Source organism: Salarias fasciatus, chromosome 16 (genome assembly GCF_902148845.1).
Source record: "Salarias fasciatus chromosome 16, fSalaFa1.1, whole genome shotgun sequence".
Taxonomy (NCBI): domain Eukaryota; kingdom Metazoa; phylum Chordata; class Actinopteri; order Blenniiformes; family Blenniidae; genus Salarias; species Salarias fasciatus.
In genome coordinates this window covers 24,411,952-24,439,873 of record NC_043760.1, presented here as the reverse complement: position 1 = coordinate 24,439,873, position 27,922 = coordinate 24,411,952, and the positions used below count along the sequence as shown (strand labels likewise).

General features: G+C 43.1%; 1 protein-coding gene across 1 annotated transcript in view; it reads right to left on the bottom strand.

The window, feature by feature from the left end:
- Positions 1-3,221: 3,221 nt before the first annotated feature.
- Positions 3,222-27,922, bottom strand: part of LOC115403623 (multidrug resistance-associated protein 4-like) — a 35,760-nt gene continuing 11,059 nt past the window's right edge. The window contains exons 20-31 of the mRNA XM_030112590.1: positions 23,819-23,898; positions 16,367-16,517; positions 14,422-14,541; positions 14,198-14,308; positions 14,007-14,107; positions 12,198-12,389; positions 10,549-10,704; positions 7,773-7,862; positions 7,142-7,314; positions 6,395-6,500; positions 4,909-5,043; positions 3,222-3,495 (exon numbers count right to left, since the gene is read on the bottom strand). Coding sequence (XP_029968450.1) covers positions 3,418-3,495; positions 4,909-5,043; positions 6,395-6,500; positions 7,142-7,314; positions 7,773-7,862; positions 10,549-10,704; positions 12,198-12,389; positions 14,007-14,107; positions 14,198-14,308; positions 14,422-14,541; positions 16,367-16,517; positions 23,819-23,898 — 1,493 coding nt within the window. The 3' untranslated portion in view covers positions 3,222-3,417. The remainder of the gene's footprint in view (positions 3,496-4,908; positions 5,044-6,394; positions 6,501-7,141; positions 7,315-7,772; positions 7,863-10,548; positions 10,705-12,197; positions 12,390-14,006; positions 14,108-14,197; positions 14,309-14,421; positions 14,542-16,366; positions 16,518-23,818; positions 23,899-27,922) is intronic.

Genomic DNA, 27,922 nt, shown 5'->3' with positions numbered 1-27,922 from the left:
CCGTTCTCCTTTTCTCCTGCTCTTCAACAAGTACTTTATGTTGGGATCAGTCAGGTCTGAGTCGCCCACAAAAACCTGAGGCTCTCGCTTCATCGTCTTTCAGCACCGGGTTTGACACTCCCCAGCTCCCTGCCATTCAGACGCCTTCACCATGCAATTTGTTTCCATTTGTCAAACAGCAGTATCCATCACAAAAGAAAATGCTGGCACAACAGAAAGTTTGTGAAAAAAAAAACATTGTCTCCTAAACCCAAAATGGCCCTCAGACTACCTACTTATTGGCCCGTAACAAAACCACCTTAAACAATTTACAGCACTTTCAGTTGTTACGGATTCTTCTCTCAACTGACAATAAAACGTCTTTAACTGAATACAGCAGGTATCGCACCCTCGAATCAGCACCGACGTATCACTCCTCTCTTAAAAGTGCGCTCGGACTGGCCGCCACAGTTTTGAATTCATCATTTTATTCACAGCCTCCACATTGTGCTGACTCTTATTTTGTGTTTTTATTTCTTTGGGATTAAACTTCATTGTGCGCAGAGCCAGGTTTCTCACACATTTGTTTACTAAAGCTTTCTCAGCACTATGTCGACGGCGCCGCTATTTACAGGCCGATTCAGATATGTCTTAAAATGGCCCTATTATTGGGGCTACATGGGAAGGTATCCGGTTAATAATACTTATTGTGCAAACTTTGTTGTCGCCATTCTTGCGCTGGCTGTTATCGAGGGGAGAGCAGAGAGGATATATGCTGACTCTGATGTAGATAGCGCCGTGAGTATTTCCATTGTGACAGCTGCCGCGTGGTGAAGTCCCTGATAGGGTTTCCAATGCTGTCAATGCTGTGTCAGGTGCATTAGCACCTCGGAGACCTGCGATGCTCCAGCTGCTATGTGCCCGTGTCTCCCCGGGCCCTGGCCGCCAGCCTGACACCCGACACAAAGTAATCACAGATCACAGCGTTTAATCACTGAAACAAGCACTCCAGAGGACCCCACTGTCAATATCCCACTCTCTCATTATCTGTTTGGATTGCACATCCACACTGTCAGATAAACAGAGTGGAAAATTAAGATTAAAAATATGGTAATTTCATTTCAGTCGGCAGGCTCCTCTCACTGGCCCATTATGCTATTGATTACCTCTGAATTCAATTTTTCTTTTCAATGTAAACTTTAATCTATTCGCAAGCCAACAATTCAACTCCCGGGGGGCTATTTGAGAGTAAGTAACCATTTAATATGACGCTGGCTGGAGATTCATTGGCTTTAATGAATTGTGTAAATCACTCAGCTTTTAAAGGAGCTGAAGTCTCGCGGTTCACGACCCAAATTTGGGCCCGGTTAAATAGTGGCTTTTAGACCAAACCAAGTGTTTACTGACAACAATCTCTGAATGTGTAATCACTGGCTCTGCCCTTGTCTATACCAAGCCAAATTAAACAGCTCCTTCCTAATGGAGCCCGTAATGACAAAATTACAATTCAGGACTTAATCGTCATACTGCGCTGCTGACATGTTAGAATAACAGTGGATCGCTGCGCCACTTCACCACTCAAACAGAATTTTCAAAACGGCTTGACTCAACACGGTAATGACTAGGCTGTCCTCTTTAACCACTTACCAATTTGTAGCATCATGTTCAAGACCAGTTGTAACCGCTGACCTGAGGCAAACAAACCATTCAGACGGCTGAATGCAGGATGATGCAGAGCTCAGGGAGCGTTCCAGATCCGGCCCAATGAAGACACGACCCAGCGTTTCCAGCAATACTCCTTTATTGTATGAAATTTACATTTAACGTCCAATGTAAATTTGAAGGTGAACATTCTCGTCACTATACAATAATAAAGTGCAAACTCCGTAAAGTATAACTTTCAGTAACACATCATATGCGTGAGAAACCAGAAACACAAACTGGTGAAATTTGTGTGTTTGATCTATAAACATCCGGACTACATTTCATCCAAGTCGTTGCTAGAGTAAAAGCAAACGCATTAAAAAAAAAAAAAAAAAAAAAAAAAAAAAAAAAAACGTCAAAAGTCATTAAATGTTTGTCCCAAGATCTTTGGTTAGTCTGACCACCAAAATCACACATCACTCGCTGACCAGCCATAAGATTATGACCAGCATGGACATCCTGACCTTGTTTTGCAGCAGTTGAGCTTTTTGACCCAGTGTGTGGTTCTGGAGCTGAACTGTGGAGAACAGAGAGGACCGAGCAGCAGTGGCGAGGGCATCACCAACTACAAGAGACGACCTGATCATTACGAAGGCCTCCATTCACCCTGGACATCATCTGTTCTCCCTGCTGCTATTTAAAAGCAGATCCACACACCTTAAAACCTCATCAGACACTAGAAAACAATTCTACCCACAAGTACCCTTGATGTACATAGCCTCCTAATCCTTCAAATCTGATTTGCACAGTTTGTCTATTCTTGTGTATTTGTATTTTTATTCGTTTTGAACTGCCAGAGACAGCTGCCAATGTTTTTCTCGTTGTTCCTTAAACAACAATAATAAAGTCTCGACTATTGCTTCATCTGAAGGACCGGACCACACAGGACCACCTTCCCTCCCCTCGTCCATCAATAGACCGCGGCTGCACATGGCCCTGTCGTCACTTGGACCACTTTTACTGTAAACTGCAGACTGGAACCACCTCACAAGAGCTGCTTTTATGGAGAAGTTCTGATCAAAATGTAGTCCAAACGTACACACTTCTAATACTGCTTTAAAAGGCAAGATGGTCTTTGATTTCCTCCTCAGTAACAGTTCCCATGAAGAAGAGATCACCACTATTATTCACCTCGCCTGTCTGTGGTCATAATCTTGTGGCTGATTCGTGTAATTTTCTGTTGTTTGCTGATAAGAGTTGAGGTAGATACAAAACCACTAGTGTCAAAGTGCAGGAAGACCATTCAATGAAAACAGTGCAATTACTAAAAATCAATGGTCTGATTAAGGCACGATCATTACGGGAAACATCGGTGTTTCCTCTCAGCTTCTCCTTGTCTTGTCAAGCACTTTCCAAATAATGAAAAGACTTCAGTCTTACAAAACAGTGTTGGACTTAAAAGAATAATTCAACCCACCCATAATTTATTGCACAGACTAAACACATCTTGGTGTCTGCGCTCTTCCCAGCGCCAGGCCAGAGCGCACATACATAAACATAGCAGTGTGTGATGATCAATAAACACCCATGCAGTAATATGCTGTCGATGAAAGGCACAGGCCGCCTCACATACGTGTCTCTTTTCTGTTTCAAAGTTCTGTGCTCATAAACAGCAGCGCGTACCGCGCTGAGCCTCCTGGGAGTCTGGAGACTTTTCACTGTACAGTCGAGGAATCCGGTGAACGGTTTGGTCACTGACGGTTAGCAGGACGACCACAGCGACTCTCCAGAGTGTCAGAGCGACGTCTCGAAGATGACACTGATGTCCTTGGCACGGCGCGCGTCAGTCACCCGCGTTTTGTTTGTGTAAACCTGAAAGCGGATCAGGGGAGCAGTGTCACAGAACACAAGCACACTGTCCAATCTGAGCTCCGATCTGCTAAAGGTGCGATTTATGACAGATCCAGTCGGAGCACGGTGATGGGATTTATCATCCGCTGAAGCATGCAAAAGTGGCTTATTTATCCTCGTAAATGACTGTGAAATTCGGGGGAGAAAAATTTTCGGAGATAATCACGGGAATTATTTGTGGTGTTAATTTTATCTAACAGCAGCTGCTGAGCTGAACAGTGAGCCACTATTTGGAGAGAAAAAAAAAGCAGCTTTGCAGTGTTGTGGCCAAAAAACATTCTTGATATAAAAGAGGTTCTGACAGACACACTATTTCACTCAAGAAAGTTTGAGGAAAAAGAAGGTGGAAGCTTGGCCGCAGCTTGAGATACACTGTCGACTCTGAGATTCTCTTTCTACCTGGACAAAGGAGCTTGAGGTTGATATCAGATTATTGAATGTATTTAAACCTTGACTGACAACTATAGAAACTTGACACACAACATGTGAACCATCTCAGTATTTAATAAGTGGTGCTAGACAGTTATGGATGCTGCGGTAATCTGATCTAAGGAGAGCACCCTACAATAAAGAAAGGAAAACGTAAGGGCTTGAACAATGTCGCTACCAATCCGCCAGTGTGCAGGGTAAGACGATACCAAATAATACCACAGTGTGCTGGGTCTTTGAAATCAGTATTTTACTCATTTCACTCCTCTGGCTGAGCAGATACAGTTCCGCTGATAAATTTGTGCGAGGGACAGAGAGAAAATGAAATGATGCCTACTTTTTCTTATTTCACAAAGACCTGTTTGAAGTTGCAATATGGTATCTGTGGTCCCAGACAGATGCACATAAAATGGAATTGAACAATGAATAGCCGGCTCTTATCTGTTCAGTGTCTGAAGGGGAAATACATCACAAATGAATTTCACAGGGAAAAAATATGGACATTCTCTATTACAGTAATCCCCATAGAAAGTTTATCCCAAATCGCAATGAAGTTAAACCCAATATTTCAAAATAGATATAGAGCAAAGAAAGCTGCTTTTCTCGAATCATCACTAAAATGATCTCAAAATTACATTATGAGAAAATAGATTATACAGAGAGTTTCTCCGATAATATCAGAGGATGTAAATCTACAAAGGGACAATTTCTCTCTTGAAATTAATGTTATGGTGTCGCAATGCTCCAAGTAGACACTTTAAATTAAAATGGTAATCAAGTGTCTTTGCATTGTCAGGGCTATGCACATCTTGTGTTGCTTAGCTGTATTATTTTGGAGGTGAGCAATGGAGTCTGGAGTTAAAGGCAGAGTCTGGGATTAGTGTGCCATGACTGGACTCTTATTTAGCGACAGCCTGGTTCTGGGACGCAGGTGGATGTGGTTACCTGTTTGGCTGCGTGTAGCAGCGAGGCGGCCTCGGCTCTGCCTGTCTGTTGGACCATCTGGTAGAAGAGCCCATCCTGGTTCTGGAGCAGCACATATGGCTCATCATACTCCCGGATCCTGCCAGCATCCAGAACCTGCAATCATATTGTACAATGGTGGGTGTGTGCGTGTACGCGTGTGCCATGGGCTGTATACTTTGCTTTGGGGAAAACTGACATTTCAGCTGTTTGACTGCTGAGTGATGCATGCAGACAGTGCAAGTTGAATAGGGAAACAGTAGGTCTGCGCACATAGGAACTATCCATTTTATGTGACTCATGCATCAGCAAACACCGGCGTCTGTTTCTGCTCAAAAGGACCGTGGACAATGAGGGTAACCTGTTCGCAGTGTGAAAGTCCAGCACGCTGACTCTGACAGACAGGAGATCAGTGATTTATCCGTGTAGTTATCCTGGCATTTCAGTGGCCTACGGGTGGTCCTCAGCCAAATCCAACAATCACACCTTTAACACACTCAAGAAAATTACCATCATTTCTATGTCATCACATGCCATGTACCCTATACAAAGAATAGTGCCAATTCAAGCACTTTGGAAAAGACTACAATTATATCACAGACAAATTTTAAAAAGCTCGATCCCCTTACAGCAGTAATGAGCGGGTTGTTATCAGTAAAAGCCCCGTTTCGAGTGTTAAGTATGAAAGGGCGACTTCTGCAGCTGCTGTAGTAATCAAAAGTTTAAGGGCAGGCCATCAGGAGATGGAGTTTATATCTTGGAAAACGTTCTGTGTCAAAATATGGCACCGGTTCAGATCTAAGAGAGCACTTCACACGGCTCCCAGTTCAGCTCTTCCGGGGTGTGTTGCATCAGGGGGCATTTAACACAAGTGCAGGTGTGAAGCGGCCCACACTGTGCGATATTTTGGCTGTCCTCAGCAGACCATCTCAGTGACCGAGCAGCCACCAGGTCGCGCCCTGTCCTCCATAGACGCTTAACAAATGCTGCCACAAATGGCACTAATTGGCACCTCTGCAGGCAGTGGAAGCACAGGGCCAAAGATCAAGTGGCATGAGTGTGAGTTCAATGAAAGAGACTGCTGTGAGCAAGAAATCAGCCCAGCTGCTGTAAAATGAGGCAAATGAATTAAATCTGCAGTGTATGTAGTGAGACGAGAAACAGGAGGTTTGTATGCAGTGTATCTCAGCTGTGTCTGACATACATACAATGGGAATGAGCATGATGTTTTGGCAGGTAACTTCACAGATTCTAAAAACAATTAAGAGTCGAGACAGAAGTTAGAAAATCCAAAAAAAAAAAAAAAAAAAGTCTGGACATTGTTCCTGCACAAGCGAATGAAGGCTGCCCACTCCTCTCCATCAAAAGCTGCTTTAGATCTGTCAGTGTTATCAACTCTCCCAACAGTCTCACTTCACATTATTGACTGAAGCAGCGGACTGTGGAAATTTACTGCATCCCTCCTTACCAGTATTCTGTCACAGTCGATAATAGTGTTGAGCCTGTGAGCAATGGTGAGGACGGTACACTCCTGAAACTTGTCCCGGATAGTCTCCTGGATGAGGCTGTCAGTTCTAAAGAAGCAGGGAACACAACACCTGAGAACAAAAAACCTCTCTTCCTATAGAGCCTTGGGCAGGGATTTTACGCAACGCAGAACAATGGGTCATCAGCAGCAAAATATGTGCAGCAGCAGACACAAAATGGAAGGTATCAGAGATGCTACGTGTTAAAAAGACGCTTAGTTTAGTTTTCCACATCCTGTCTTTAAATATTTTCTAATTGAAATCCATATTACGTTTAATATGATATTTCCACATGTTAAAATGTTCAATAAGTGCATTATGCTATAATCTATATTAAACACATACTGCACATCTTCTGATCATGGAGACATTGCAAATATACTGATGCGGTGCCCTTGAGGACCAGACTGCTTTAAAAATCCAAAATAGAAAAGCATCATCATACTCCTCTCACCTCAAAAGCAACGTACGGTGGAGTGGAAAGTTTTCAATGACTTATTCTCACTTGCATGTCGCATATTTGCACAGATGCTTCGCTATAAGTGTCCTTTAAGCATTAATTCTGAATTATTACATAGAAATTCTGAGCAGTGCTACACTTTTATTTCATTATTTTGTCATTGAAAAGTACCCATCTTGAGCAGTATTCTTCATAATAGATCATAAATGCTTCTGGAGGGTTTCTTGACCTTGGGTCCACATTGGCCGTGGCCTCATCAATAATGAGGATGCGGTTTTTCCGGAGGATGGCCCTGGCCAAACACACCAGCTGCCTCTGGCCCACGCTGAAGTTCGAGCCCGACTCCGTCAACACCGTCTCCAGCTTATTGGGCAGCTCCTCCACCACGGCCTTCATCTGCACCTGCGGAGAGTCAGAGCACAGCCCCAACCCTTCATTACTCCTGCATAAAGGCATCCTGTGGGGATGTCTTTAAAGAGCCATCCAAACACACCCATTAACTGCCTGGCACAATGCAGAGCCAGGTCCACTGATGACCTTGGCCAGTGCTCTCTTGTGGCCAGCCTCTAGCTTTAATCCAGGCCACCAAACCCATTCAGAGGCAGGACCAGGAGCTGAAGCCCTTCACTGTGGGGGGAGCCTTCATCCTGGTTGGCCTGACTGCCCAAACACATCTCCCCCAGCACTTTCAATGGTTCCCAGTTACAAGCCGCACATTGAGCTGGGCCCCATGGCCCTAATGGGATTTCCCCCCATGACTTGTGGCGAGCAGGGAGGCTGAATGGCAGCATTGTACGTGGGGACAGAGGGATCCCCCCTGGGCCGGCAAGGGGGAATCATTCAGAGCCACGCTGGAGTACCTCTTGGAGTGCATTCCACAGGTCCTCATCTGTGTGCTGCCTGAAAGGGTCCAGATTCTTCCTCATGGTGCCCGTGAAGAGAACTGGGTCCTGTGGATAGATGGATATAGAAAGAGAAGGCCGTGGCCAGTTAAGATAATGACAAGAGAGAAGATGTCTGAAAGGGTTAAGACAGGCTTTATAGGAGACCACTAGGCAATGTGTGAGGGGAAGATGTTCACAAAGGACTTGCTCCACTCAGGAGCTCTATTCAACCCTCTCGCCAACTATGCTTCAATAAAGTTGATCTTTTTACTTGAAAAACCAGCGTTTGCGCACTGGTGCTACCGGAGAATAGTTCTGCAAGGTTGTCTAAATATATGAGAGGTCAGAAAAGTGCCAACAAGGTAAGACTAAAATATTCTTAAAGCTGCTGCATGAGGTGCAATAATCTCAAAACGGTCAATATTGCCGATCACGTCCGCCAAGTATATTCATGAGGGGACACCCTTGGATCTTAGACAGCTAGAAAGTCTGAGATATGTATTTATGGTAAGCCACGCACCTGTATAACGGTTCAGTTGCAGAGCCATCTTTAGGAGAGTAAATAAAGCTCTTTATTACAGTGCAAGGGGAAGATGCTGTGAGTCCACAGGCACTGTTCCAACATGCCACTCCGCTTGCGGTAAACCTGATAAACAGGTGCAATCTCCTCAAGTCAGGTCAGATACGTATTCACAAATCCTGCTCCAACATTCAAGTGAATAACACTTGCAAGCGGACTGTCCTCAGTTGGCATAAACAGACTCTGTCGCCTCTTATGGCGCACAACTGCCGGAGATAAGCTTTTCATACAGCGTCGTTTTCACATTGTTTTATCTTTGAACAAACACAGCCGAGGGTTACCTACGAAACACGAGATTTTATGACGTCTAAATGGTTATAATGACCATATGAGGCTTTAATGAGATGTGACAGAGTGTATCACTGTCATGGAAGCGATGCAGAGCGGGAGCTATCCATCGCCAAACCCAGGCGCTGTGATGACTCCACTTCACTTCAGATAGGCATCTGACCTCAAATCAAGATATGAAATCTTCACCTGGCAACTGTCAGATTAGACCAGAAGCAAAAGTAAAGTGCACAATGGGTGTAGAAGGCTGAGAGTCCTGCGTTACGCTCACCAACACCATCGCTGTTCTCTTGAAGGCCGGCTTCACTGTCAGAGGTTTACACTGTACACGCGCCTCAAAAAGTGTGTTCTAACACACTGTCATGTAGGTTAGAAGACTCGAGACGAACTGTTCGGGAAAAATAAAGCTTTCAGGACTTCAGCCCCGCTACCTGTGCCTCAGAAAATGTTCCACCTCTTTACTTCCGATGAGCTTTTTTCCCCTGTCACCAAAATACCACCTTGTCATTAAGCCAGCTGAAGTCCCAATTCAAACTAGTTTTGTGACACACTTTAATTGAGGATTCAATGTTGGGTCGGAAAAACTGCTTTCAAGCACAGCTTTCCATAGACCGATTATGTGCTCCACCAATTCTAAGCCCTCTGTTTGCCTCAGAATTCATTTTTTTACTAAGTCATTCCTGAGAATTCAATAGAAACTGAAATGGATCCTTTTTTAATGCTGTATGCTAATACAAGCTTATCATAATCAAATCTGTGGGTGGCAAATAATGAAACTTCTCACCAGCAATGTATACTATACATATCAGACTCCATTTTTTTTCCCCATGTGAAAGGTTGAGTGACTATCACTTCATCTCTGGCGTCTAGCAGAATAAAAAAAGGCTTTCGGATGAATTTGTGTGAATCCAAGAGACTTTCCTCCATATGTAAGTTTCCAGAGAACAGAGAAACTCGACTCCTCTGAGAGCTGCCGACAGAATGAAAATGCCATCCGGCGTGCGATAGAGATGGGCACGCAGCGAAAGTTCTGACTCGCAACCTGCCACTTTGCACAAGTCTCTCCCTCTAGGAGAGAAAGACACAGTAAACAAAATCACATCAAACATACATCGCATCCATCTCAAACTAGTTTGGACTAGGGAGTCAAACTTTATCTGAAGCGGTGAAGATGCCAGAAACCCATCACATCCATAGAAAAGAATTAATGAAACTGTTTTTGGGCATCTTGGCTGCACCCGAGAAATGTTTGAGACTTGGGCTAAGTGACGGTGTACAAGGAGACTCTGACTGTGAGGATGGGGGAGACTTCTTCTAAGCAGCTTTCCCATGTTTGGGGGGTAGAGGGCTAATCCTCTGTCAGGGATGGGGAACTGCTCTCTTCACAGTACAGGCCGTGGGAGTCTTCTCCCCTCCCTCCACTCTGCTGACACTCACCCGCAGGCTGGCATTTTCTTAATGCCGTATCAGTTTCAACAAGCGGAAATAAAGTTAAACTGTCTCAAGGCATCCGTTTGTCTCACTTTCAGAAATCCCCTGAGTGACGACTGTAATTCTCCTCACTTGTTTTAGCTTTTTTAAAGCTATCCGTGTTAGGAAAAAAAAAAAAAAAAGGGCCAAAGCATGAAGGTTGCTGTAACCATGGTTCATCTAACATTTCTGCCATTGCTCAATCATGAGGAGTCACAGCATCCTTAAATAAGCTGTCAAAGCACAAGTAAAGCCGTTGTAGAAATCGACAAAAAGAAACTAACTGAGTAGCTCCTGTGCTTCATTTCTAATAAATGATGAATTTATGTGAAGAATTCTTGATTCTGTGCCTACTGACTGTGGTTTTATTAGCGACATACAACGGCTGTATTTATGATGATTTAAAAGGAGGACCTGCGGGATGATAGACATTCTCTGGCGCAGCGTGTGCAGCCCGATCTCAGACGTCAGAAAGCCGTCGATCGTAATTCTTCCTTCGGGTTCCGCCAGTCGAAACAAGGCTGATATCAGGGAGCTTTTGCCGGCTCCAGTCCTCCCAACGACGCCAACCTACAGAGAGAAGTACAGCGACATCAAAACGAAAAGACGACATTAACTGAAAATTATTCATTTAGAACCTTATTCTGTACAATATGACTTATTGAAGAAATATTATTTCATCAAGAGACCGTGACCCTTTTTCACTTATTCTTAATAAATTTCAACAGATCAAAAAGAGAAAAAAAAATCCTTGATGAACCTCTAAACCACATTTTAATTAGGTCTAAAAATGAAAAATATGTAATGTTCATTGTCTCATTTTAAGCTTATTGACAAGGCTCACGCCAGTCTTATATCAAAATGTTATATAAGCTGTGTGATTATATTAAATACATGGCAGCTATCACCATAGGTGTGTGTGTGTGCGTGTGTGTTTAACCATGTAAATCTGCTAAAAGTGGAAAAGCACTTTGTAACTTAAATACATTTACACACCCTATATAAATATATATCTGTGGCCAGTTTGCAGATTAGATTATGCCTGTTAGATTATTTGGTGGCTGTATATGTGGGAGCATATCCAGGCTACCCTGACAGTTGGTATAGAAGATGGATGGATGGACTTAAATTAAACCCGCAGGTCAAATCCAGTGACCCCAGATATTTGTTAAAAAAAACACAATACGTCTCAAATCACTACCTGTTCAGCTGGACTGGTCTGATAATGACCGACACGGCCGCCTGGCACCATTACATCGTCCGTGGGAAGAAATCTGTTTAACTAGAGGTTTACCAAAGACTCCGCATGGATGTTCCAGTGGTCTGTCTAAGCTAGTGGTTAGTCAAACACAAATTACAGAATCCTGATAATACGCTAAACCTTGAGTGAATATTCATTCATTGCTCAAGTCACAGAGTTAATTATGCACCTTTCGTGTCGTCTGTCTCTTTAAATAAAGTTGTAAAGTTAAGTTATGTGGAATTTTGTGTGTTTTTCAGTCTGATCATGTACAGTGAAAGGGTGTAAAGGAAACTGTCAATATGCACAAAGCCTTTCACCCCCATGACTTGCAGCACGGATTCCTCCCATGAGCTGCCAGAGCCAGGGCCTCCACACTTATCAACCCATCCATTGTGAAATCAGCCGCCCTGGCCAACCATAGCCATGCAAAATACACCCCCCTGCATTTAACACAATTTCAATCATCCTCAACCATCTCTCTCTGCCTTCCACGCTCTCTTTCTTCACCCTGCTCCCTCGGCCTCTCCCTCTCTCTTATAGCGAATAAACAGTTGTCACCGTCAGGTAGCTCAAAATGCAAATTGGAGACAAATGGATCCACTTGAACAGTCTTAATTACATGATATGTATTCCATGAATCACAAATGGTATAGTCTTGAAGATTCAGCAGTACAATATGCTGTCCCTTTAATAATTGATTTGGAAATAATGCCACATAAAGAGGAATCAGCCAACGCTTTCTACAATGAGTGCATATCAACCCCGGTCATGGGCTGTTCACACCAGTAAGCACTCATGGGTGGGAATAGAGACGGCAAACCTTTTCTTTGGATGTGAAGACAACGTTTAGGTTCTTCAGGACCAAAGGTTCACTGGCACTGTAAGAGAAGTTCACTCTGTCAAAGCTGATGAAGCCCGTCTTGGGCCAGTCACTTGGCGGCTGTTTGTCGGTCTCCCATGGTGCTTCGCTCTCCAGCTCTGCATACTCAACCACTCTCTCAACCGACGTCATCTAAAACACAAGTAGAGAACATTGAAGGAAATACATAAGATTAGCTGACTTGATCTTACAACAGAAATGTCATGGCTGACTTTATTCATCAAGTGGTTTCTAAGATGAAGAATAGTTCATAGTGTGACTTATAAAGGCAGACCTTGGGTTGATGTATTTTATACACTCTGAATATGATCCCATTCAGTCATTCAATCAATTCCATAATGCTTTACATGGTGACGTTGGTTGACACACATGGTCCCATTAAGCTTTGCCCAGAAGCCCACAAGTAGAGAAGATGGGTTGATTAACTCAAATGACACAAAAATAAATTCTACTTAGTAAGAGTCTGATGAGGGATCTAAAATTACACGTTTGAGAAGAGTGTTGTGTCCTGAATCGATCAGATGTGAGCATCCCACGATGACATTATAAAACAGACAAGATAATTTGTCCACAACTCGGCTGACATCCTCATAGATCACCCCACTTGTTCCAAATGAAATTTCTTTCCAAATGCACGCCCTCCAGCAGAATCTTCCAAAGTGTTGACATAAAGCACTTTCACTCTGCTGGGGCTTTTATTCAGATCATTTATCCATGTAAACACAGCTAATAACACAGTATTTCACGGCTATTTTGAGGGTTCCTTCAGTGGAAATACTGAGAAAAGCAGCTACGCAATGCATGCAAACCCAACTAATTACATAAAAAGAGATGCAGAGTACAAACATATTTGATAACATTAATCTATCAAAATATTAGGAAACTGCAAAAATGCAATAGCCTTGAAAGTCAAAGGGAACGGTAGATGACGCCATTGACAATGTCAAAAAAAAGCCAATGTGTAACTGATAATGACACAAACAGTCCTCTTTGCTTGGAGCTCATATCAGGACAGCGACTTAAAATACATTTAAGTGATGTATATTAGAACCTTAAAATACAGATCTACTTCTTAAATTCTCATCTAAAACCCTCAACCTCTGTGTGCAATGCACTCTATAAACTTTAAGACTGAATCCACAAAAGTTCAGAAAATGTAATCCCCTTTTTTTAACTTTGTAAAGAAATTAAACATTCCAGAGTTACAAAAAACAAGTAAATTTGTGTTTTTGCCCATTTAAAAGTTCACCTTATAACAGTAAACTAAAGCCTAAGTGCAGTCTCCTGCCAACATGATTTAATTTTGTTTTGATTTGATTATATCACCTCTCACGCTGTATTGTATGAATATCGCCTCTTTTGCACATATAATTCTGAATATATTCTTGTTTTTATATGTACACTTGATCTCCTGTTAATCCAGCTTGTATAAACGCACAGACCAGTGGCAGCTATTTATATTTTCATCATGACTCAAAGCTAGTCTACTTCTAACCATTTTAAATCAGTGGAACATTTTTTTGGCCAAGAAATCTCAATAAAGACAGGAGTTACATTAGATTTCAATTTTTTTTTATTTTTATTATTATTTTTTTTTTTAATGGAAGAAATAGGAAAGAAGTGAGTATCGGGTATGGCTGAATTTATTGTCAGTGTATTGAAGACATGTTGATATTATAAAATATTTAATTCAGTTCAACAACATTTGCAGGCTATATGTAAAGGTCTATCAAAGGGGAATTTTCTCACCATGTTTTCAACCTCTGCGCTCTGCCTGACGCCCCACTGAAACATGCCGGTGAGCGTCAGGGCGTAAGACAGAGCCAGGCCCACTGCTCCCGGTTCCAGACCTGTAACATCAGAGGAAAGTCGGCAGGTCGGCGCACTGTTGTGATATCGCTGCACATGAACATGTTGTAATAATGAAAGCTACGCAGTACCATCCCTGAGGTAGACGCAGCCAAAAGAAATAATGGTGACAAAAACCGAACAAATCCCATCAAGACGCACTGCGAGCCAGCGAGAGGTGGTCAGGAACAAGAACCAAGCTTCTGTAAACAACAAGCCATACAAATACTGGGTAAAATTCTGTTTTGAAATACAAAAAATTACTTTAAATGCCAAACCAAAGTTTTTTTTAATAAGATATTACTCTTGTCCTCACCTGAGTGAAGGTCCTGATATTCATCAAACATCTGCTGAAACCTCTGCTGTGCTTTGAAGGCACGGATGGTGCTCAGGCCTTGGAGAGAACAAGAAAGGTGGGAGAAGACCGGACTTCGAGCTGAAAGATATATAAATGAACAAATGTCAATGGGTGAAAAAAAACAGTCATGTAGAAAACCAGCTCTGGATGTAAATATTCACGCCAGGATTTTCGAGCCAGTTTTGATTCTATTCAAAACCGGAGAGAAATATTTCGTGTACTTGGCCTTTTGACACCAGAAGGTTAAACATGGATTTCTGGGCAATACGGTGCAAATACACAAAAATTACTAGATATGATACAGCTTTTCATCCTCTTCATAATGCAAAAAACATCTATTCACATGACCACAATCCAGCACATTTAGGAAAGTACACCTGATAAAAAATACCTGAAGAGAGAGAAAGATGATCCATGTGGATTTTTATGAATAACCTCTCTTGGGTTTACAGAGAACGGTCTGAATAAGAAAGAATATCTACTGAGAGATACTTCCATGGAAAAAGATGCTTTGTGCATTGAGAAGGTCAAGGAAAAAATGGCCTGTCTAGATCTAGTGTACAAGAACAGCGGCAGAAGAACAGCACACTGGGAGTCACCACTGCCATGTGACAGCAGGAAACTGAAACAACTCAAGACAAAGGGAACCACAACGACAATGCAATATTTTCTGTATAGTCAGTCCTGATTTCTGCTACAGCATCAAGGTCCTGGATATGAATTTTTTGTTGACCAAAAAAAAAAAAAAAACTAACACAACATGTGTCAATGATGCAGGGAGGTTTAAGTGAAATTTAAATATATAATTTTTGGCCCTCAAAACAGCTTAGTATAATATAAACACCACAGCCCATCTAGATGTGTTCCTGACCATGTTAGTCTCTTTATTATTACATAATGTCCAACCAAGATAGCATATCATTACATAAAGCCTGGACCATCTGACATTGGTTCCTGTAACAAGGTGGTAAACACTGCTGCGGATCTCACTGCTGATCACTCTCATCCTCCCAAAGAGGTCCTGGATCCCACACGGTTTGTCTGAGGCTTCCTGGTAATCTTACAGTGATTTTATGGTCGACATGAATATTGCGGTTGGGATGTGTAGGTGTGACAGTAATGAATTCCAGATGCTTACATTATTTTAATTAAGGTATATTTTAGGGTCTGTGTTTTAACACATAAATAACTAATATAAGATGCTTCTGAATAAGAATTGAGTTTAAATTCATATTTAAATAATCGCCTGTGTAATTTTGGGGAGAACGCATGTAGTCTTAGTATAAAATACAGTATCTACAAATTAGATGTGATTACATAATTTTTTAAAATAACTTTGTACTTTCACTTTTAATAGTGTACATATTATAAAAAGTAACAGTAGTTTTAAATGAGTAAATGTCTTCAGGACTCTTTCCACGTCTGGATATAAAAAACAAGCCTAATATCTACTCCATTAAACATGCCTGTCACTGATTTAGCTAAAAGCTGCTATTCAGCGGTCTTTTGTTTCCGTATATTAGACTTACAAAGTCATTGACAAAGCCAAAATGTTTCCTTTGAGCTTTTTAATAGAACTTTTGTTCTGTAAGAGAGAGAGAGAAACTGTTGGTCAATGTGCATTTAGGCTCTCCGCTCAGAATGAAATAGATGAACTAAAGCTTGCTACGGCCTTGTCATGCCCACTTGGCATTTTTCCCATTGTGCGCGATGTCGTGAACTCTCATCTCTGGAGGAAACTGCGTGTGGCCGAGCCATAGGGCACCGCCACCTTTAGCCTTTATGCTAATGGCCGCAGAGTTCTTCAATGGTCTATTAGCATTCCTGTGGTCTGCCTTTGTCTCTGACCACAAATGGACATGCAGACCCCCGCACCCACCCAGAGGAAAAACAGAGAAATTACTGGTGGACTCCAGGCGCTTGATGTCTCTGGAGGTTTGCAGGAAGTAGCAACGCAGAATGAGGAAGACGACCAGAAGGGGAACGACGGGAAGAAGAATCCAGGGGATGATGAGACCGGCGATGGCGATCACCCCGACAACTTGAAGGAACACCTGGCGGAGAAACAGGTGCGAGGGAAATATTTAGCAAGAAGCAGCAGAGTCAGAAGCGCCGCTGCAGCTGTGCGGGCTACTGTCGGGGCGGCAAGGCTTATTATTTACAGCTCAACAAGAGAAGATCTTTCAGGTATATTTGTGTGAGACCGTGGCAGGGATACAGTAAGGTAACAGCAGGCTGTGGGACCGAGCTTATGTGACTCACAGTGTGAAAGGAAAACGATCGCAGCGCTAATTCTCACTTAGTAGCAGGTGAGAATTTACCACTTGGCCACTGCAGCTCATATCCCTGGCTCTCTTGGGCTTTCCCTTCAACACTTCTGGCCTGTAAGCCTCCCCTGGCAGTGCAGCCGGCCAACAGGCATGGCCACAGTGACTGGCAGAGAGCTCTGGGAACCACACTGTGGGTGTCTGATACATCACACTCGAACCACACAGCCCTCAACAACACAGTGACTCATCACCCGTGTTAATGGCTCAGTGACACATCTAGTCCAGGATACCAGATCTGCCTAAACAGGATTGGAGGCAGTGAGTCCGCCGGCTTTAAGAGTGCTCACGCATGAACTGTGTTTGCCATGTGACACAAGCGTCCAATAAAGTATCATTATGACTGTTCATATGACAAATGCAAAGTATTTTGCACAGCGTGTGGCGCCATTTATCAGGCGCTTCATTAAAGTCTGATGTAAAAGTATATTCCATTAATATTTGGAGATTCATTATAATCATTTTCTTACATTTTAGATTTATACACCACCACAGTGGATTTAAAATAAAGCGATCAGGTTAACAGTGTAGGCATTAAAACACATTTTGATGGGGTCTCCCACCTTCTTATTAAGGTTAAAAAACTGTAATTAGACAAACTTACATCATACATCAAAATGTCACTCCAAAAATTGGATGGCAAATGATTTTCTGTGTTCAGCCTCAAGTCTCTAACCTGTAATTTAATTCAAGAAAATGTGGGAGGAAAATTAACACAATTGTACCATTAAAATTCCATGTAGTTTTAAGAAAAGACGTCATTATACTGAACTTATTCTTTTGGTTTTTTTTATATTCTGATATTTATGACTGAGATCATGGGTGTAAAACTCATTGAGGCACAATGACAACATAATGACCTACGGATAACAACAAATCCATTGTAGTAGTTCCTGAAAAAGTAATTAAAACAATTTCACAAATTATTAAATTTGGCATCATTAAAAAAAAAAAAAAAAAAAAATTAAAAAAAAAAGGTGCCGTTTCAACATGGCTCAGTTTTATTGATGATTCCTGGAGTCATAGGCTTGTATTTTCTCCTTTAGTCGCGTTGCACCCAAAAATGAAACAAATGACCTCTTGGTCTTCATGTTTCCAAATCTGCCAGATCTAAAACTGTGACGACCACACTGTTTCTCTTCAGGATGGAAATAGACAGCTTACTGGTGCGCTTTTATCCTTTCATTTAAACCCGATTTTTCAAGAATGCATGCTAATGCTTTTTTTTTTTTTCTGAGAAGGAAAGTAGGTAGCATCACTCATCTTTTGGTTCTGAAGTATAAACTGGAAAAAACAATTTCTTCTATTGAAAAAGTGACAATTTCCTTTTCTAAACTATGCAAAACCATCTTGTGGTTTGAACCAGATCCTCTGATGGACAAATGCCAGCCCCAAAATATCATGTTTGACACCCTCACTTTAAACAGAATGCATTTATTTTATTTTATGGCTGCAAAACTGTCCATAAATATTCAATATGTAAGTGCTTTTGCTGATTTCCTCAAGATAACTTCAAATGTCAACATCTGGCAGATCAACGTTCAACGTTTTGATTGTATTGCGGAGCTCGTGATTGGATGGTCGTACTGTGCAGGTCCCGGGGAACCGCTGCGATGACGAGCATGTGGGCACAAAGCTGTACGTTTTTGCTTTCTGGTAGTTTTGGAATTTTCTGGAATTTCATAAACAGTCTAGGAGTTGTGGTTATGCGAAGTATGCATGCCAAATCCTGTCAGCAGCAACAGGATAGAGAAAAGGATTAAAGAAAAGATTTGAATACTTCTTGTCACAAGAGGAAATACCAGTGGAATAAAAGTGAAAAAAAAGCAGGTGCTAAAATCTAAAATCTAAAAATCATCTGCTTTTGCAGGGATGAAAATAAATGATCACATTCTAATCAAGTAATGGACATGTTTGAGCTACTTTTACTTCATTTGAGCATTTTTAATCCCAATATTTTAAATGATTTCAATTTAGTAGGCTTAAAAGGGCTTTCCATGTGGGATTGAGACTCGCTTCACCCCTGAATATGTGTGGCCATCACTTGTAAACCCGAAAGGATACTGTGTTGCATATTTCACTTCTGATTATTACATGATAAAAGTGAAACCTCACACCCTGAAATTAGATACATCCGAAGAGATGAATCCCAAAACGTGGAGATTAGGATCGTACTGCTACCTTCAGTGGTCTCAAACTGGCCCAGAGAGATGAAAATTTAATTTAGCACCTTAATTACGGATGTTATCTGCCACTTAAGCACACATTTAGGCATGATCACTTTCAGTGTAGTTTTATGATGAAAAGCCACTCAATTCCATTTGCAGTTCAGATAAGAGGGAATTACCAGTCTAACCATTGCTGTGGTGGAGCCCGCACAATCAAACAGTAAGTCGAAGCTACTGAGCACAACTGATCCCAAGAATTTCACAGTACATAAGTTTCAATCTTAGCTTTGATGGAAGGCTACCAGACTGCAAAGTGAGATGATGGCACACGGGCCATTACGGCATGTTATCCGGCCTTCCCTTGAGAGGATCAAATATTAACTGAACAAACGTCTTATCGTGTGTACTGCCTTTCTTTCACTCTCCAGCCCGCGACTGGCGACACAGCCAACGACGCTCATTCACCTCTGCCGCTCGATTCATTTGAATTCTAATTGGGTCCATTTCAGCAAAAGGGCCACGAAGGTCTGAACCGGGCCGGCTTATCAGGCGGCGGGGGTCATCTGAGGGGACGGAGGAGGAACAGGAACCATTAGATAGAAGTCTTGCCTCCTCCTCCTGCTCCCCAGGGCCCGCTGTCGCCAGGACCCTGTTTGATGTGATCCATTTGCGTGGTTTTGGCGCTTATCGTGTCAGCATCGAGAACACCGTGGCCCCCACCCACACGACACACAGATGACTCCGATAAGTGATCCTACAAGCACACACACACACACACACCTCACCCCCTCAGACCAGCATCCATATCTCCTATGAAACCACACAGGAACAGAAAACTCCCAAAGCCACATCCCGCCGCACATAAAAGTGGATAAAAGGATGAAAGGTTTTGTATACAAATAAAGAATTACCGCTAATAGCTCTTTAGCAAGAAAAGAAAGCTACCGCACGCATGTGATTTAGTCATTCAAGCAAACTGGGCACACTGCTGTGTCCAAAGACCATTCAGATCTCTGCTGACCCTAATTGCTTTATTTTCTCAATGATCGTATCAGCGCTTTGATGTCAAAATAAATGTAGGAAATTGAAGTTAATTGCTATATTTGTGTTCAGCAATGATAGCGACTGTTGTTCCAGAGCAGAAAGTAAACACGTCCCTTTAATTAAACATCCCTCCGGACACAGAGAATCATTATGCTTTTTACAACCTCTTTTTCATCCTCCCTTTATTTACTGACAGTGTGCAATATCTGCCACTGGGAAAAAAGTGCAAACAAAACAGGAAATGAGGGGAGAGCACGGCAAAGACAAATTCTCAAAAGAAGTCCTCTGTCATCGCTGGATTGTTTTTCCTTTTTCTTTTTCTTTTTTTACCCCACGCTTTCCGTGACAGAGCGGCACAATAACTTGCAAGGGTCAGTGGTACTGAAACAAAACAGGGCTGTTCCACTTGGGCTCTGGAACAATACGAGTGACCCAATCCATTCTGCTCAGTGTTTGGGCTTTATTTTAGCATTAAATGCCCAGATGCTGTGGCTTTTCTTTGGGAGAAATGACTGTGGACACCTCCTTCACATTTTCCCTTTCTGGGCCATTTTCACTTCATAAAGCTGCAGTCAATGTGTTTTGTGTGGGGTGAGGAGGGTCTGACACATACTGTGGTGGTCTCAGTCCCTGTCTACATTGGTGGCTCAAGTAGTCCTAGGATTAGGCTATTGTGTGCTGTGAAAAGGTAAAAAGAAGTCACTTATTTGGGCTCAGTCAAGCTGCTGATTTCCAACCCCATTTTGGAAATAAGAGAAAGGCTTTGAAATGCGCTCTCTCACTCTCTGGCCTTCTACTATAAATCACTAGTGTCCAGCAAATTCAATTCATTCAAGTCATTGCTTCTTTCTCTTTCTCTTCAAAACAAGACAAAACTATTTCCCGATATACAAAAAAAAAAAAAAAAAAACAATCCCCACATACAAAAGTCACAGAAAGCACAGAATTCATTATCTTCATCACACTGACATGAGGTGAGATTGTAGATTAGATGGAGACTTTGTTGTTGTGGAAGTTCCCAGGCTGAAAGAACGCCGGGCTCGGTCGGCGTGTCTGAGTCACAGCAGCCGAGGTGCTGGACCACAGCATCAGGGGGAGAGACCACACATACACACACGGGAAGCTTTTGCTGGCCAGTGCTCGCCATCAAATGACCATGTGTGGTATTGCTGAGCACACCCGTGTGTCCACACACACCCACAACATGTTGTTTCCACGTGTTGTTGCTAATATTCACACCGTCTGAGCGACTGCGAGGAGGATGGCTCGTCTTGAGGCCTTTCACCTCACTGTGTCACTTGTCTTTTCCCACCTTGTGCAGGTAGACAATGGTACTGTCATAAAACAATGTTCACGCAGGATGTATGGCACAGCCTATATATTTCCACACAGTGCGGCGTTCCGTGTTTCTCAGGCTAACCTTTGTAACGCCCGAAGCCAGAGCATTCTTCACTCCTTCTGTCACCGGCGTGGTAAAGAAGCAGAGAAAGCCGGTGAAATCCCATCCTACAGCACTCACGGTTACGTCAGCAGTTCTCATATCCCACAAAGCCACTGAAGAGGACTGACACACAATGTGCCACAATATACAGACTCACACAACGATCCACCCGCTAGTGTTTTCAGACAATAGCCGTCTTCGCTCTGGGTTTGTGTTCTTCTTCATTCCTTCTCCACCGAGTTTGTTTTATTTCACTTTTTTTGTTTGTTTTAAATCACGCAATACCAATTAATTTCTCTCTCAGGATGACCGCAGGGGTTTACTGCTGTAATTTGTGAATTCCGAGTCCGTGTTTATGCATCTTCACATGCCATTTACATTGACATGAGCAGACTTGTCACACTTAATTGAAAGCAACTGTCAGCTGGTGCCTTCAGTATAAACACCCTGACAAACTGAATTTGTGTGGACAAGAAGGGTCATAAATGCAGTGCAGGACCCCACAGTTAGTGGTGTGACTTGGTCAAGAGCCTTCACACAGAATCCAGTGAAAGACCCCCATACTCACCCTTTATTGTCTTGCCATCCTCCTCTGCCCTCTCTGTGAAAATAGAGGCAACCCAGGATTTAAAGGTCAAGTCCACACAAAAGCTGACAGTCCGCAAAGCCTGAGGTGTTTTTAATTGACATTTCTGTCTTTGTCTCCTGACCATAAAGAAAGGAAAGAAAGAGCTCTTTTTTTCCTTCCAATATACTAAATTACTGCTAAATGAGACCTGTGAAAAAATAGGGCTCTGGGGTGTAACCAGGTTCCCCCAGCCTGAGGGAATCCCCTTGTTAGGCGGGTATGGGGGCAGAGCTGAGGGGCTGTGAAGTGCTTACTCCACTATAAAGGGGGAGGCTCAGGCACAAATCCATGCAGAGAAGCGGCCTCTCTCCATAGAGAGAGATAAACCAGTTAGGGCATTGTTTATGAAGTTTCACTTTATTCCCCCCTGACAACCATTTAAACAATGACTATGGGGAAATGTCCCTCTGCGAATGAGCAACAATAGTCAAGATCAGGGGCTTTTGGGAGTAGCTAATACTTTGATAAAAAGAGTGAAAAATCTTCCTTCCTGAAAGCATTAAAGGCCGCTTCATGAAAGACACCTGCAAACAGGAGCAGAAAGTAGCACAAACAAAAGTGTTTTGTCCAGAGGATGCTAGCTTTGTCTGCTATCACAATCACCGTTCAGCTGCAGCGGAGGACGGACTGAAACTCACTCATTACATATTCAGCCTGGTTTGACACAGCTTGCTCCTCATTCACTGAATGCTTTAAACCATTTTATCACTACTATCCATTAGGAAATACACAGGTAGAGTATATAAGGGCTGTATATGATGTAGGTGCAAAACCCGTCTGTTTTTACTCATGACACAGTTGACTTCCAGTGTTTTCTGTTGAACATATGGCCCTTCAGCCAAGTTATTATTTTACTTTACCCATTATTCACCATATTATCAAAATGAGGGGGACTATAGCAGACAAAAAGGTTTTGTGCGTATGATCTTTTGTGCTTTCAGCATTTAAGATGGCCTTTGTCTACTGCGAGATGGGTATCTGCCACAAACATCACTCAGGCATTGTGGAAGGGGGATTCATTTTCAGCGCGTCTTTGTTCTATTCTTTGGCCTGAACCAAGGAGCCACGCCTGCTCCTCTACCTCGAATTGTGCAGTGAACATTCCCTTCTTTGTGGCGCTAGGTGCATGAGCTGGCTCATCTCCGCAGGCTTTTCGTGGGAGATGGCTGTCACGGTGGCAGGGTGGCATTTGGTAACCTAACCTGGTTAAGAACCAGGGTGGCCCTTGGGTAACAGGCCAGTAAGACTGTAAGCATTAATAGATTTCTGCTGAGAGGGGAGGGGGAGTCCCTCTTTGGATCTGTTCCAACCAACCTGCCCCTCTTACCTCCATTCAGGCCCAGATCTGCAAACACATCATAAGCCTGCTGCTCACACTTTTCTTCTTCAAAACATGAACCCCGCCCCACCCTGCTGACCTCCCCACTGTTTTCCCTTCACATCTGACCCGTCATCGTGTGGTTTTATTTCCTCTTTGGTGGCTTTCTCTCTCCAAATCACTTGCTTAGGCTCCATACACATTCTCTGAAGATGCCACTTCTGTTGTGTCACACAGAGGGAGCCACGCCCTCAGCCTATGTGCACACTTTTATTAAATCTGTGCAGGCGCTGGGCCGCGCTAGCGGGTAATCCTACAGTAATTGTTTCCAGATTAGGGGACCCGGACCACAAAGCAGGTTTAGCCAGGCATGAAATGGCCTCCCCATGCTGCAGCGCCAGCGACCAAACCTGCCGAGGTGAGACTCACCTGGATAAAGTCCACAAACGTCCATGGAAGCAGAGAGTCCAGGTAACCAATGTCCTTCGAAAACCTGTTGAGGATTCTTCCTGAGAAACAACACAAAAGAAAAGATTAAGCAGGAATAGAGTAAATATCTTTATAATAGAATCACAGTTTAGTTGAACATGTCATAAAGATGTTGTGCTGTTTGTATATTAAAAATGAACACACTGAAGTGAGCGGGAAAGAGAGGTTATTTTTTTAAGTGCGTCAAAATAAATGTAAGTCAAAGTTCTGAAATATACTCAGCTCTGACTTCCAAAAAAATAAATCTAAATCAAATAAAGCTATACTTAATTCATTGGCTCCTCTGCACCCATAAAAAGTAATATTTCCATCAACCGCTCTTGAGTATTGAGCAACTGTGAGCAAAGTCTCCTTCAGTACGACTAGAACAAAGCTCACGGACTGAGTGTGATATCAGGTGGAAAACACAGGCGTATCTAGATTAAACAATGAATCAATATTTGTCTAGCATTTCATAAAAGCTGCCCTACTCTTGGTTGAATACGTGAGAGAAGCTTTTGTTGGGAAAACAAAGGCGCGACAGAAGCTGCGTACCTGCTTTTATGTTCTGACTGGCAGTGTCAGTGACGTTAATTGAGTTGCCTCCAATCTGCTCAGGTGTTCATTATTTTTGGCTGCTCTGCAGGTGCTGTAGCGGCCCTTTATTGTTGCTCCTTTAGTAACTTTGCTCCCCTATTCTGATCCCACAGCACATAAGATTGCGCTTCAGCTGCTTTCACACACTGTTTACCGCGAGGTCAGTGATAGCCAATCCCCACACTACACTTCCTAAAGATAGGCAAGACAGAAAGGCTTTCGCTATCTCTGTCCCTGAAGGGGAGCCACGAGACTCTCAGAGGCAGACGAGTATCAAATCAGTGCCAGCATTGCCACAGCTACAACTGGGCTCATGTTAAAAGGCTCAAACGGGTTGCAATTGTTCTGCGCGCGAACCTGCTCTGTTGTTTTCCTGTCAAAGCGTTCAGAATGATGTTATAATGCGGTGTCATGTACTTAAGAAACAATTGTTTCTTACCTTGAGACATTGCTAAGCAAACAACGTCTGTCATATAAGAATATAAATGAGGGTACAAGCCCTGATAAAGCGGAAACTAACCATACAAGCATGCAGATGAGTTTATCTCGGTCCACAGAATGGGCCATTGCTCAGGGTGGGACTCGGTAAAAGCACGGGGAGGGGAACGGCTGAGCGGCACGCTGGCAGAATGTGTTGGTATGGCACTCCGGAGGCGTGGTGGGGCCAGGGCACCACTGACCTAAAAGTTGCCTCCCAGCCTCTGTGTCGGTCCTTCGGAGGAGGGCCCTGTAATCACCTCTCTCCACGGCCGTAAGCAGCTTACAGCTTTATCCAAAATGCCGCTCCCGCCTAAAAACATGCATGCAGACGAGGCCGGGCTCCCCATAACAGCCATTGCATAAACCCAGCCAGAGCATTATTCCCCGCAAACAACCCAGCAATGCTCCAAATCAGTACTGATTCAAAGTCAAGTGGCGTAAGCATGTTGTACACTTGGAGGCAGACTAATCTTATTCACAGTGTGAGTGCCCCTTTAGCATACAGACATCCCGAGGGGAGGGTTCATGCAAGGGGGTAGAGCTGCTGCTGTACACTGTAGCATATCGCTGCTTTAGTCTGGGAATGGGGGGGGGGGAGTACTTGTCAAACTGTGTTTGTGAAAGATCCAATAATATTTTATGTAATTTTACTGTCTAAGCCATAGATGACCCAAATTCATGCATATCTGACAAACAATGCCAATAAGAAAAGGCTAGGTTTCTCCGGGTTACATCATACCATGGTTGGAGGGTGTTGGAGCAGAAAACATCAGTCAGCTATCAGCTGTTTGACAGGCGGCTCAGCTAACAGACAGTTTCATAGGAGACGGAGTAAAGACCCTTCTCCATCCTGCATAGACTATAGAGGGGATACATTACAGTGATGCAGTTACACAAAGACATTCACTGCATGGAAATGCCTATGAGGTAAGATCGGCATGGGACAATGGCTTCAATCACTCTGGGTGGTTGTCAACAATATCACCTTTTGTGTCGAGAGGGGTATAGACGTTTCAGGATATCAGCAGCATTAGTATCAAACAATTTCTTATGCTTTAAGACTCCAGGGGTGATTTGCACCACTTTTCAAGCTCAGGAAATATCAAGCCCTCCCAACTAAGGTGGCCTCTTAGGTGGAGATATTAGGTGAGCGGGGCCCCAATCACACTAAAAGAAGTGGAACAGTGGGGTCCGGCGAGAGCAGGGCGTGTGGCAAATCGCTGTTCCCTGTAAACATCAAGATAAGAGGACGACTCAGAGCCGCTCCATGTGTGGGCCCCAGTGCAGTTGGAGGGGCCTTTCAGTGAGGCAAGTGTGATAATGAAAGAATACTGGGGAGGGGGCTGCCAAGGCTGGAGGTGGCACAGCTCACCTGCACTTCCATGAAGGGCCCAGAGGCCTGGGGCAGCCTCCCACCGCCGGCGCCTTGCTGCCAATACTAATACATTCTAAATCCATTCTCTTCGCTCACACCGCCAGACTCCTGCAATCTCCTCTCCTTCCCTTTCATGCAATTAAATAGTGGAAGTGCCGAGTGAGGGGGAGCCCTATCAGCCATACTGCACACACACACGGCTCCATCTCCACATTCAATTTACACACTTCGATATCATCATCCTCTCTGCAGTACTTCCTTCACTTCACTCTTAACACTCTTGCATTCCAGACCTGAAATACAGACAAACATTGCCTCTGTAGACACAATTAGAATCTCACATCACCGACTACAGAGGATCTAATGTTCCCTGTGTCAACAGCAACTGAGTGACACCTGGCTCTGCGATGGTCCACTATGCTGATGTGACACAAGGACTGTGTGCGTGTGTGTGTGTGTGTGTGTGTGTGTGTGTGTGTGTGTGTGTGTGTGTGTGTTGACTGAGACTCCACTCCTTGACTGTGCTGATGAGTTGAAGCCCTGGCCTGCAGTCTCTGAGGGGATTAGCCCACTCAATGACACTAAATTACAGGGATCAACATCAGCTCAACACATCCACCGCTGTCTGTGCTGCTCTAACTGGATCACATTTGGATGAACAGCTGTAATAAGACTGTACATATCGCTGAAATTGAGAAATATTATTATTCGAAGTTGTAGAAATTTGAAAAAAAAAAAAAAAAGAAAGAAAGAAGAGGATTGAATTTTAATCAATTTCATCTGGCTATCTTAAAACGTATCCACCAGTATTGTTACAAAATAAATAAGGTTTTTAATCATGAAAACTTGGAAATCTTCACACGGCACAAAAGATAACGCACGGATTCAAACGCAGCACGGAGGCATTCAGTGGCAGATACAAGCGGACTACAATACCTCACCCATCAATCATAATTCACCTCAGCTGTAGTCCATTGTTATAAACCACATTCGCAGAATAACAAATAAGACCTTTGTTCAGTGATGCTTGAAATGGTAACCTTTAACTCTGAGGACGGCTATCAAACACCGGGCCTGTTCAGCGGCGGCGCCGCACCTATCACTTACACATGTAAACAGTTGTCAAATCCTTAACAGCACATGGGCACACAGTTACAAATGACTCACACTCGTGGCGAGATGGGATGTGGAAGCGGTGATGAAATTGGCGGTTATTGTATAAAAGAAAAAAAAAAATCCAGACAGAAGACATTAAAGGAGAAAGAAGAGAAACCTGTGAATGAGCTGCATTTCTCCCATTGTTGTTTCCTATATGTCTTTACTCAAGGGAATGAATGAGTTTCAAAAAAAAAAAAAAAAATAAGGAGCAGATAATACAATGTCAATATTTATATTGTGCGTATAAAAATGGCTGTAGTCATGCTTAATCGACTGTTGGCTGCACAAACGACAAAAGAAAACACAGAGTCTGGTGCAGTTGTGTATAAATCCACTTAAACACAGTGGTGTTTGCCAGGTTGGAGGCCAGGATGAAATGACTGCGCTGGTCACACAATGGTTACTGATAGCAGCACAACAGCAATCAGATAGTAGGTTCTGTTAAGCCTCTCCTT